General features: G+C 45.5%; 1 protein-coding gene across 9 annotated transcripts in view; it reads left to right on the forward strand.

Moving 5' to 3' along the window:
- PIKFYVE (phosphoinositide kinase, FYVE-type zinc finger containing) overlaps positions 1–13,463 on the forward strand; it is a 341,373-nt gene that overhangs the window by 195,920 nt on the left and 131,990 nt on the right. For 8 of the 9 annotated variants that reach the window (XM_044303222.1, XM_044303224.1, XM_044303223.1 and 5 more), the window contains one exon: positions 6,916–7,087. In XM_044303222.1, the coding sequence (XP_044159157.1) occupies positions 6,916–7,087 (172 nt within the window). Of the gene's footprint in view, positions 1–6,915; positions 7,088–7,723; positions 7,882–13,463 lie in introns of all 9 variants that reach the window. The other variant, XM_044303227.1, reaches the window with a different exon arrangement.

The following is a 13,463-nucleotide window of genomic DNA, read 5'->3' on the forward strand; positions in this document are numbered from 1 at the left end:
ATCCACCTTAGGGGAGCATGGTCTGACACTAACCTAAACCTCCTTCCTAGTAAATAGTACCTCAGGGAGTCTAGTGCCCATTTTATGGCCAGACAATCCTTCTCAACAATGGCATAATTCCTTTCTGCTGGGGACAGTTTTCTACTCAGGTACATCACTGGGTGCTCTTCTCCATTCACTACCTGAGACATGACTGCACCCAGACCCACATCGGAGGCATCGGTCTGGACCACAAACTCACTGGAGAAATCCGGGGCTATCAACACTGGTTGCTTACACAGAGCCTGTTTAAGCTCTTGAAAGGCCCTTTCCGCTTCTGGGGACCACCTCACCATAGCAGACTTTGTGCCCTTTGTCAGGTCGGTCAGGGGAACCGCTATTTCTGCGAACCTGGGGACAAACCGCCTATAGCCCACAATACCCAGAAACGCCTTGATCTGCTTCTTAGTTAGTGGACGGGGCCAATTCTGAATGGCTTCTACCTTGTTAAGCTGGGGTTTAATCTCCCCTGTCCCCACTACGTAGCCCAGGTATCTGATTTCCTCCATGCCTAGGGCACATTTGGCTGGGTTTATCGTAAACCCCGCTTTCCTTAGAGCATCAAGGACGGCCTGAACTTTTCTGAGATGGCTTTCCCAATCGTGACTAAAAATGACAATGTCATCTAAGTACGCCGCGGCATACCCCTTATGGGGCCGTAGTACTTGGTCCATAGCCCTTTGGAAGGTGGCAGGGGCCCCCTGCAAGCCAAACGGCATTCTTACATACTGAAAAGACCCCTCAGGTGTAGAGAACGCAGTCTTCTCCTTAGCCTCTTGCGACAGTGGGATCTGCCAGTATCCTTTAGTGAGATCTAAGGTGCTAATATACCTTGCGGGGCCTAGCCGTTCGACCAGCTCATCTACCCTGGGCATAGGGTAAGTATCAACTGTGGACACGTCATTAAGCTTGCGGTAGTCATTGCAGAATCTCCACTCCCCGTTTGGTTTTGGCACTAACACTATGGGGCTGGACCAGCCACTTTTAGACCTTTCAATCACCCCTAGCTCCATCATCCTCCTAACCTCTTTGGAAATCACGTCCCGGCGGGCTTCAGGGATTCTATGGGGTTTTAAGTTTACCCTCACTTGGGGATCTGTGAGGATCTCATCACATTGGTACGGCCAGGGGTTTCTGTGAAGAGATCCGTATTCCTCTGCAGCAGTTCCCTAAACTGTTGTTTTAACAGCTTCGATGGTGGACCCCTGTTGAGCCACCAGGCAAGAAGCTTCAGGTGGGTCTCTCTCCTTCCAGAGTTTGATCAGATTGACATGGTATATCTGGTAGGGCTTTCTCTTCCCTGGCTGGTGTACCCTATAATTGACCTCTACCACTTTTTCCACTATCTCGTAGGGACCCTGCCATTTGGCTAGGAATTTGCTTTCGACAGTAGGGACTAACACTAACACCCTATCTCCCGGATTAAACTGTCTTAGACAAGCGGACCTATTATATACCCGGGCCTGTGCCTCCTGAGCCTGAAGCATATGTTCCTTTACAATGGGCATCACCCTTGCCATCCTCTCTTGCATCTGTGCTACATGCTCTACTACACTTTTGTAGGGAGTGGCCTCACTTTCACACGTTTCCTTTGCCACATCCAAGAGACCTCTGGGGTGTCTGCCATATAGTAATTCAAAGGGTGAAAAACCTGTGGAGGACTGGGGCACTTCTCTAATAGAGAACAGTAGGTATGGTAACAGACAATCCCAATCCCGCCCATCCTTCTCTACCACCTTCCTCAGCATGGCCTTTAGGGTCTTATTAAAACGCCCCACAATGCCATCCGTCTGAGGATGGTATACGGAGGTTCGCAGCTGAGTGACTCTTAAAACTTTGCACAGTTCCCTCATCACTTTTGACATAAACGGGGTCCCCTGATCTGTAAGAATCTCTTTGGGAATACCTGTTCGGGAGAAGACATGGAACAACTCCCGGGCAATATTTTTGGATGTGGGGTTCCGTAGGGGAACAGCCTCTGGGTACCGGGTAGCGTAATCCGCGATTACGAGGATGTACTGATGCCCCCTAGCGGACTTCACCAATGGGCCTACCAAGTCCATTGCTATCCTTTCAAAGGGGACCTCACTGATTGGTAAGAGAACGAGAGGGCTACGGAAGTGTGCTACCGGGGAAGTGACCTGACAAACTGGACATGATTGACAGAATTCCCTAATCTCTCGGTAACACCCCGGCCAATAAAATCGTTGTAGGACCCTTCTCAAGTGTTTTGGCTGCACCCAGGGGACCACCTAACACATGGGAATGGGCCATGTCCATAACCATACGTCGATATGGTCCCGGGACTAGTAGCTGCTCTATCACTTCGTCCCGTATCTTGGTCACCCGGTATAATAGATCCTGATTCAGGGCAAAGTGTGGAAACCGTTGGTCGACCCCGGGCTCTTGCGGAACCCCATTAAGGACCTCCACATTCTCTAGTGCCCCTTTTAAGGTCAAATCTCGAAGTTGGGCCGTACCAAACTTTCCCCAGGATACCTCCAAGTCGGGGACATTTTTCTCTGGCGTATCCTCTTCCTCATTGTCTCCTAGCAGGACAGTCAGAGGAAACTCCTGGGTCGCCTCTGGACTCCCACCCACAGGGTTGCATGGGCCTGCGCGGTGATTCGGCATAGCAACCTTGGCCCACAGGTCCCAGAACAGGGGGCAGTCACGGCCAATAATAACCTCATGCAGTAAGCATTTCACTACTCCCACATGGTGGGTCAGGGCAGTCCATCCCGTCTTAAGAGTAACCTGGGCCACCGGGTAAACTCTGGTGTCCCCATGAATACATGTGACTCCCAGATTTTTCCCAGGGACCAACACATGAGGAAGAGAGGCAGAGATCAGGGTGACCAAGCTCCCTGAGTCCAATAGTCCTGATACCAGAGTTCAATTGACGGTTAGTGTACACATCTGGGGTCCCTCCCCCCCCTGTGGGTATGGCGCTGCAAGCTGGCTGCGCAAAGAGGGAACTGCACCGGCCCACAGAACAATCCATGGGCTCCGTGGTGAGGGGACACTGGGCTACCATGTCACCTGGGGCCCGACATCTCCAGCAAATGATTTCCCAAGAGATTCCTCTGGGTATGGGTTCGGGCCTCCCCCTGGCCTTGACACGACCCTCTCGAGTAGGCTTGGCCCCTAGTCTTTGACTATCTGAGTCCTTCCGGGCCCCCCAATATGTTGATTTCAGGTTCCCTGGACCGCCCAGGGACTTCTCCATGGCATGGAATCTCTCCAGTAGTCCCACCAGGTCATCTGCTGTCTGGGGGTCACCCTGTGTAACCCAGCACTGAATGGGGTGAGGAAGGGAGTGCATGTACCGGTCCATGACTACACGCTCCACCATTTCAGCAGGGGAGCAAACCTCTGGCTGCAACCACTTTTGAACCAGATGTAGCAAGTCAAATAGCTGGGACCTTGGAGGTTTGTCCAGGCAATAGGTCCAGTACTGTACCCTTTGGGCTCGCACCGCCAAAGTAACACCCAGTCGTGCCAGGATCTCAGCTTTTAATTTGGGGTACTCTTTAGCGTCCTGCAGGGCAAGATCATAATAGGCCTTTTGGGGCTCCCCAGTTAAATACGGGGCCAGGACTTCAGCCCACTGATCCAGTGGTAGCTTTTCCCGGTCAGCCACCCGCTCGAACACCGTGAGGAAAGCCTCGACGTCATCCTCCAGGGTCATCTTTTGTAAAGCTTCCCTCACAGTCCTCCTGACATGATGACCGTCATTCGGAGTGGGAGGAGTTGAACACTCCCGGGTGAGAACGGCGTCGGTCAGAACGGCCATCGGCTGGATGAGCAGATTGTTGGTCTCTTGCTGGGCTTGCATGGCGTCCGTATGTGCTTTCTGTTGCTGCAAGTTTGCCTGCACCAGGTGCTTAATCACTTCCTCCATGGCAGCTGGTGTGGGTTGGCTCTGTGTAGCAGCTTTGACCCAAGACAGTAATTCGACCGTGTGTTTATGCCCGCATCCGACACCACTTGTGGGGATCAGCTCAAACAGTGACTTCAGGTGTCATTTAAACAATAGTCTTTTATTTTGTTCAAACACAGCTTTAACAAATGCTCGCTTACTTCAGCGGGTAAACACAAAGAAACACAGTTCATATGAAATGGTCTAACTCACAGTCCTCTGTAGTTCCAGAGTTCCACCACCCGCTGGAGAGGGGGGAAAAGATTAGACCACGGCAGGCTTATCCACAGCAACGCACCACACAGCTTTACTCCCAGTGTGTTACACTTCCAGACTAGGAACCACACCCCCAGCTCTCCTAGGATTCCTGGCTTAAATAGGCCAGCCGACACCTGGCCTGGATACGTGGGAGTAGTCATCCCACCCTGCTCTTTGACTACTCCAATGAAACCCGGCCCGGATCAGCAGCAGCTAGCAGCTAAACTACCTCTAGCAACTGTCAGTAAGCTAGGGTTATTGACGAAACATTACCGGTTCATTTCACTGAGGCCAGGCACCTCGGTGACAAGTATCTATGATCTATTATAGCACCTTGTGCCTTCCCACACCGGACACGACAGATTGAAATGGAAAAGTGCCAAAAATAGCTGTTTTGGCACCATTTAAAAAAAAAAATTGGGACCGTGTTAATCTGGGGGGTTGGATCATGGGGTATTTTTACAGAGGTGATCATTACGGATGCGGCGATACCTAATAAGTCTATTTTTTTTTTACAATTATTTAGGTTTTAGACTATATTATCTTTTTGGATACAAAAATATAAATTTTTGGTATCTCTATAGTTTGAGTCATTTTTTTGCGGGATGAGGGGATGGTTTTATTGGCACTATTTTGGGGACTATATGACTTTTTGATCGCTTGCTATTACACTTTTATGTAAGGTGACAAAAAAAAAATCTGGAGAGTTAGGGGTATATTTACAGAGGAGATTATTACCGACTCTGCGCTACCTAGTAAGACTTTTTATTTTCTTTAGTTCTACAAAAAAAATGTTTTGGGTGTCTCTGAGAACCATTGTTTTTTTTGAATAGTCAGTGGCTAAGTTGGTAAAGGGGATTATAAATTTAGAACTCCATGGATGTGGGGTACTCCCTGAAGCAACAAATAACGCAGAGGCCCGGATGATCGGGGCACGTGTCACATTGAGTAGTGGTGTCCTTCCGTATCCCCCTCCTGTGACACACTCTGAATTTTTGGGGGGGTCGTCCCTTCTTTCCAGTATGGGGGACCACACCTGGAAAGTGTTGGCCTGGGACGATCCGGGTGCATCCAATTCCCGAGGTACTCCCATCTGCTCTTTCCCGGTCAGAAAAGATCAGGGTCTTGAGGACTGCCTCATAGAACTGGAGGAATTTCCCTGTGTTGCCAGCGCTCTGGAACAGTACAAAAGAGTTGTACATGGCAACCTGCACCAAGTAGACCGCTACTTTTTTGTACCATGCCTTGGTTTTGCGCATGGCGTTATATGGCTTGGGGATTTGATCAGAGAGATCAACTCCTCCCATATACCGATTGTAGTCGACGATACAATAGGGCTTGAGGAGCGTTGCCGCGGTACCTCGTACAGGGACAGGGGTGATACCATTACCGTGAATTGTGGACAGTACAAGGACATCCCTCTTGTCCTTGTATCTGACCAGCAGCAGGTTTCCACTGGTAAGGGCACGGGTCTCACCCCTGAAGGGTGAATCTACAAGAGGTGCCTTCAGTGTGAATCTACAATTTTCATAGTCATGAAAAAAGAGAAAACTCTTTGAATGAGAAGGTATGTCCACATTTTTGGTCTGTACTGTGTGTGTGTGTGTGTGTGTATGTATGTATGTATGTATGTGTGTATATATATATATATATATATATATATATATATATATATATAATGAATTATACTCTGTATCTTCCACACATAAACCTGGCCACTCCGTGTATTGGAGACCTTAAGTAGAGGGCACTATCCGTGTGGCTGATGCACATGGGTGCAGACCCATTCAACTTGAATAGGTCCATGATCTGTCCGCACCACAAAAAAAATAACATGTTCTATTGTTTGTGGTGACGAGGCACGGAGAGTAACCCCACTGAACACTCCGTAGTACTTCCATGGGGTTCCGTGCTTTTGTTCCGCATCTCTCCTTCCGGATTATGGACCCTTTCAGGTGGGTTCGCATTTGTGATGCAGTGCACAAACTGCCTGTGCCCGTATATTGTGGCTGCTGTTTGGGTCACAGAATATGGAACCAGCCCTTGATGGTCTTTTGACTGCTGTATTCTGTAAATGTGTCAATTCTCAGTAAGGGCGAGATTACACTGATTATTGTCAAGCAGATTATCGAGGACAAACTTTTCTTCAAATGCTCATTCTCGATAATGTGTCCATCTAAATGTGCCCCAGACCTCCCGATGAATGAGCGAAATGCTTGTTCATTGGTTGAAACAGTCGTTCATGCGAACACCTAAATAGTTGTTTCTGGCCAGCAGATCATGCTGTCTAAACAGCACTCTTCTGCCGTGAAACAATGCAGCTGTATGAAGACAAGCAATAGTAATAGTCATAGCCTGTCCTCTTAACATGGAGGCGATAGCTGCATGTGTATGCAGTGCTTCACCTTCACTGATGACCAGGCAATTATTGGGCTGGAATGCTTCCTTCCCAACAATTGTGTGCTTGAGCTCTGCATGTACATGCAGTATTACAATAGATACATCACCTGACAGATCAACCTATCTTCTTTATTTACAATAATAGTTGTAAATGCTATAGTGTTATGGATTTCTTGTTGCATACAATGTATACCGTTATTAAAAAACATTTGAAATATTTGTATTAATGAATTTGCATCGGGTGGATTTTTGTGTATATTTTCATTGATGATCACTGAGTTTGTGCTCCTCCACAGACCGTCATATCAGTGCCCCAGTGTATTCTGTGACACACCAATGGTGCACCACATAAGACGTTTTGTTCATGGAAATGGCTGTGTTCAGATTATTCTGAAAGAGTTGGACTCTCCTGTTCCTGGTTACCAACACACTATCCTCACATATTCCTGGTGTAGGATCTGCCAGCAGGTATGGATAACCAGATCATAAAGCATATGTAACCTTTGAACAAGCCTTGCATTAATCAGGGATAACACTATTTCTGGCCATTATTTGACTTGTATCTGCCATTTTCTCCCTCTTTGCATGCTGAATGTCTAGTTTGCAGTTCTCCCACAGCTGGTGGATGGAGACTTGCTGCCATCCACTGCAAGTAGAGGAGAATCTGCTTCATAACCTTCTCTTACTCACTCAGAAGCAGTCCAAGGTTCGTGGAGGACATTACAGAGAAGTGCTGACCTGCACGGTTGTAAATAAAGCACTTGGGCTGAGATATAAACTTCCTATTTAGCTATGCAGTTTCTTTTGTCTGTGTGTGACTCACTTAGCTCCTGGCCTATCCTACTCCTGCCCCTCTCCATAGACCTGTATTGATGTGTAATATGGCCCTTCTGTGAAACTGATCTGTCCTGGATGGGTTTAAACATTTTTCAAAGAAAAAAGCATTTAGCAAGGAGGGGAGGTTTACAGCTAATAACTGCTGATAGAACTAGACATTTCTCAGTGATAAGACATATTACAAAGACTCATATGGTCATTTGTACTAATGATTTATGCAAAGTTTTGTGAAAGGTTGGTGATGATTTAAAATGTCTGTTTCACTAGGCTGCACTTAAAGGGGTTATCCTGGCCCGTTTGTGGCAATTTGCAGAAAGTGCAATCTGCCTGCATAATAAATGTGTGGTGTTGGAAGGGGATAAAGCTACATACAACTGATCCTCGGTAAAGCTTGATTACAAATTAAGAAAGCTCTCCTAAAATGTGTAAGTCATTACCAGTTCATTTTAATCAGTTTTATAAAATCCCAATAGCACTATGAAGAAATCTAGTCTGGGATAGAAATCAGCCTATGGAATACATCAACTTAGTTAAGAAACTATCTAGTGGGGTCTCTGAAATCTGTGCTTCAGGTCAATTCCCACTGACATATTTTTTTTCTTTAAATGTTTTTTAAACTTTGTATTACTTTGCTGGTACTGCAATATGCTTCAAATGTTTCACTCACAATTCCATGACCCCAAATCTGGCAGTGTATCCGCTACACATGAACCTACCCTTACAGAGGTGTACCGTCTGTACTTTTAATCTCTATGGTAGTATTATGTGGGCTATTATTTGAAAGCTACACGGCAGATCTCTTATGTACACAACAGATAGTAGAGTGATGTCGGTAGTGCATTTAGAACTTTATATTTACATATAGACATTGGCCTTTAACTGCAAAACACAACATGGCATCCTAAAACCAAAAGCGTTTAAACACATTAGTCACAAAAAAGTAAATTCTTTATCTGGGCTCGTGGTCAGATTAGTTTTTCTATGCCCTGTGGACCTATGTATATCACTTAAATGGAAGCTGAGCTGCTAGAAACATCCCAAAAATTGGACCTTTAAAAATCCTTAAGTCTTTATTGGTTCATCATGTTAAAATATACAGAGAGGCCCCTTTTTAGACAAGCGAGTTCCATGCGTCGGACTTGCAGCGTGAATATGCAGCAGCACCCGTCCTGACCTCCCAGCACTGACTGGGTCGCAATGCATTATATTTATTTATGATGCTATGTAACCCTTAGGCCCCTTTCACACGGGCAACTTTTCCCTGCAGGTGCAATTTGTGACGTGAACACATTGCATCTGCACTGAATCCTGACCCATTCATTTCAATGGGGCTGTGTACATGAGCAATGTTTTTCACGCATCACTTGTGCGTTGCGTGAAAATCGCAGCATGTTCTATATTCTGCATTTTACACGCAACGCAGGCCCCATTACTTTGGGTCCCTTAACAAGTGGGAGGCACATATGCAAACTGTTGTAATTCCTACACCGTTCACCTAATTTGGATGTAAATACCCTCAAATTAAAGCTGACAGTCTGCAGTTAAAGCACATCTTGTTAGTTTCATTTCAAATCCATTGTGGTGGTGTATAGAGCCAAAAATGTTAGAATTGTGTCGATGTCCCAATATTTATGGACCTGACTGTATAAGTTAGCTAGGGTCGGGGAGAATTTCAACCCCATCAGGGCTCCTGTAAACTGCAAATAATGCTTAAAACAAAAAACTGTCAAACCTTTATCTGGCAATACAATTTGAAATGCCACTAGTTGCCATCTTATACTATCAAAACTATCCCTCTAGGGCAGGGCTGGCCAACCTGCGGCTCTCCAGCTGTTGTAAAAGTAAAATTCCCAGTAAAATTCCCTGCTCTAGGCTGATAGCTGTAGACTGTCTGAGCATGCTGGGAGTTGTAGTTTTGCAACAGCTGCAGAGCCGCAGGTTGGCCAGCCCTGGTCTAGCGGAAAAAGGAAAATCTATCACTGGTAAGCATTTTCTTGATAAAAGGTTGATAGAGGCTCTAAAGAGTGATGGTGGAAGCGGCCAACAAAAAAAGTCACACCATGCGTTACTGCATGACACCTCTAGCGAAGAAAAGGAAAGCAATACAAAAACCGTTTTCTACACCATACAATAGGAATTGCAAAGAAAGAGAACACATTATTTTACAAATCTCTACCGATCCTTTATCAGGATGAAACTCTGAAATGTGTAACAAGCAGACGGAGGATTCTGCGCAGCATACTTTCTCCAAGTGTGTACAGGTGCAGGTAGGGGGTGGTTCAGCCAGAAAGGTTTCTTCAAGTGCAGCAACCCCAAATGCACAGTGTATATATATGCCAATAAAACCAGTTTTAGTTTTGTTTAACTGATGGTAAGGAAGATAAAAAATATTATTTCAAAGATTCTATGACCTGCATTTCAGATCATATAGTATACAAAATCGATTTTGTTATGTGCAAAATTATATATAAGATGTACTATAAGAAAAGTGACATAAATAAAAAATGCACTGGGGCTTCAGGGGCCGCACGACATTTCAAGTATGACGCATGACAGTTCTTTGAAATGTTTTCATTTTTGTGGTATAGAGAAGGTTTATAAAGCTATCGGAGGAGGTGATCACAATAAAAAGACCTTTATTAGAGAAGTTTTTTTGGATTATATGTTTAACCACCTCCCGTCCCCACCTCGGGGACGTGGTTGTCTATCTCCTAATCGTGCAGCTGCTGATCAGGTTGCCCGCTGTCAGTGACAGAGCGCTGTGCATACAGAGCAGGAAGTGCTATGCGCTTCCTGTTCTGGCCTGGCAGTCATGTGATCGACGGGACCGGAGAGTGCAGGAGCTGTGTGAGGTCTTTCAGAGACCTCGATCAGCCCTGCTCTGAGACTGAACAGCGCGGTATTGCACTGTACAGCCTCTCTGGGGTGTGCATTTCTTCTCTAACTGGGGCTACTATGTCAGTCCCAGTTACAGGAGAAATCAACAGTGAAAAAAACAAAAAAAAAAGTAAATTCCCTCAAGAGGTCTTGTATGACCTTATGGCGGACGCAAAGAGTAAAATGAAAAATAAAGTGTTAAAAAAAAAGATTAAAAAAAAGGTTTCACATGTAAAAAAATAATTCCCCATGTAAGGAATAAAAAAAAAATTTTTTACAAATAGAAAAAATAAAATAGACATATTCGGTATTGCCGCGTCCGTGACGGTCGGCTCTATAAATATATTTTTTTGCTTCAAAAATGCTATTATTGTGTAAAACTTAAATAAATTAAAAAAGTATACCTCTTGGGTATCGCCACGTCTGTAATGATCTGCTCTATAAAAATGTCACTTGACTGAACCCCTCAGGTTAACGCTGTAAAAATAAATAAATAAAAACTGTGCTAAAACAACCACATTTTTTGTCACCGTGCCCCATAAAGTGTTATAATGAATGATCAAAAAATCATATGTACCCAAAAATAGTACCAATAAAACTGGCTCCTTATCCCTAGTTTCCAAAACAGGGTCACTTTCTACTGTAAGGGTGCATGATGGGGGGCTTCAAATGCGACATGGCATCTAAAAAACACGTGGCTCTCCTTTTCTTCTGCGCCCTGCCGTGTGCCCATTCAGCAGTTTATGACCACATGTGGGGTGTTTCTGTAAACCGCAGAATCTGGGTAATAAATATTGAGTTTTGTTTGGCTGTTGACCATCGATGTGTTAAAGAAAAAATTGGATTAAAATTGAAAATCTGCCCAAAAAGTGAAATTGAAAAATTTGATCACCATTTTCCTTTAACCACCTCCCGACCGCTGTACGCGTATATGCGTCCGGGAGGTGGTTGCTTTATTCCTCCTGGACGCATATACGCGTCTTCTCGCGAGACGCGAGATTTCCTGTGAATGCGCGCGCACAGGAACGGAAGGTAAGCGAGTGGATCTCCAGCCTGCCAGCGGCGATCGCTCGCTGGCAGGCTGGAGATCCGAATTTTTTAACCCCTAACAGGTATATTAGACGCTGTTTTCATAACAGCGTCTAATATACCTCCTACCTGGTCCTCTGGTGGTCCCTTTTGTTAGGATCGACCACCAGAGGACTCAGGTAGGTCAGTAAAGTCCCACCAAACACCACACTACACTACACTACACCCCCCCCCCCCCGTCACTTATTAACCCCTTATAAACCCCTGATCACCCATGATCACCCCATATAAACTCCCTGATCACCCCCCTGTCATTGATCACCGCCCTGTCATTGATCACCCCCCTGTCAGGCTCCGTTCAGACGTCCGTATGATTTTTACGGATCCACGGATACATGGATCGGATCCGCAAAAAGCATACGGACGTCTGAATGGAGCCTTACAGGGGGGTGATCAATGACAGGCGGGTGATCACCCATATACACTCCCTGATCACCCCCTGTCATTGATCACCCCCCTGTCATTGATCAACCCTCTGTAAGGCTCCATTCAGACGTCCGCATGATTTTTACGGATCCGATCCATGTATCCATGGATCCGTAAAAATCATGCGGACGTCTGAATGGAGCCTTACAGGGGGGGTGATCAGTGACAGGGGGGTGATCACCCTGATTACCCTGATCACCCCCTGTCATTGATAACCCCCCTGTAAGGCTCCATTCAGACGTCCGCATGCGTTCTGTGGATCCGATCCATGTATCCATGGATCCGTAAAAAATCATGCGGATGTCTGAATGGAGCCTTACAGGGGGGGTGATCAATGACAGGGGGGTGATCAGGGAGTCTATATGGGTGATCACCCCCCTGTCATTGATCACCCCCCCCCCCCCCTGGTAAGGCTCCATTCAGACATTTTTTTTGGCACAAGTTAGCGGAAATTTTTTGTTTGTTTTTGTTTTTGTTTTTTCTTACAAAGTCTCATATTCTACTAACTTGTGTCAAAAAATAAAATCTCCCATGAACTCACCATACCCCTCACGGAATCCAAATGCGTAAACATTTTTAGACATTTATATTCCAGACTTCTTCTCACGCTTTAGGGCCCCTAAAAAGCCAGGGCAGTATAACTACGCCACAAGTGACCCCATTTCGGAAAGAAGACACCCCAAGGTATTCCGTGAGGGGCATATTGAGTCCATGAAAGATTGAAATTTTTGTCCTAAGTTAGCGGAAAGTGAGACTTTGTGATAAAAAAACAAAAAAAAATCAATATCCGCTAACTTATGCAAAAAAAAAATAATTCTAGGAACTCGCCATGCCCCTCATTGAATACCTTGGGGTGTCTTCTTTCCAAAGTGGGGTCACATGTGGGGTATTTATACTGCCCTGGCTTTTTAGGGGCCCGAAAGTGTGAGAAGAAGTCTGGGATCCAAATGTCTAAAAATGCCCTCCTAAAAGGAATTTGGGCACCTTTGCGCATCTAGGCTGCAAAAAAGTGTCACACATGTGGTATCGCCGTACTCAGGAGAATTTGGGGAATGTGTTTTGGGGTGTCATTTTACATATACCCATGCTGGGTGAGAAAAATATCTTGGTCAAATGCCAACTTTGTATAAAAAAATGGGAAAAGTTGTCTTTTGCCAAGATATTTCTCTCACCCAGCATGGGTATATGTAAAATGACCCCCCAAAACACATTGCCCAACTTCTCCTGAGTACGGCGATACCACATGTGTGACACTTTTTTGCAGCCAAGGTGGGCAAAGGGGCACCTTTCGGATTTTGCAGGCCATTTTTTACACATTTTGATTGCAAGGTACTTCTTACACATTTGGGCCCCTAAATTGCCAGGGCAGTATAACTACGCCACAAGTGACCCCATTTTGGAAAGAAGACACCCCAAGGTATTCCGTGGGGGGCACGGCGAGTTCCTAGAATTTTTTATTTTTTGTCACAATTTAGCGGAAAATGATGATTTTTCTTTTTTTTTCTTTTTTCCTTACAAAGTCTCATATTCCACTAACTTGCGACAAAAAATAAAAAATTCTAGGAACTCGCCATGCCCCTCACGGAATACCTTGGGGTGTCTTCTTTCCAAAATG

This window comes from Bufo gargarizans, chromosome 8 (assembly GCF_014858855.1).
Source record: "Bufo gargarizans isolate SCDJY-AF-19 chromosome 8, ASM1485885v1, whole genome shotgun sequence".
NCBI lineage: Eukaryota > Metazoa > Chordata > Amphibia > Anura > Bufonidae > Bufo > Bufo gargarizans.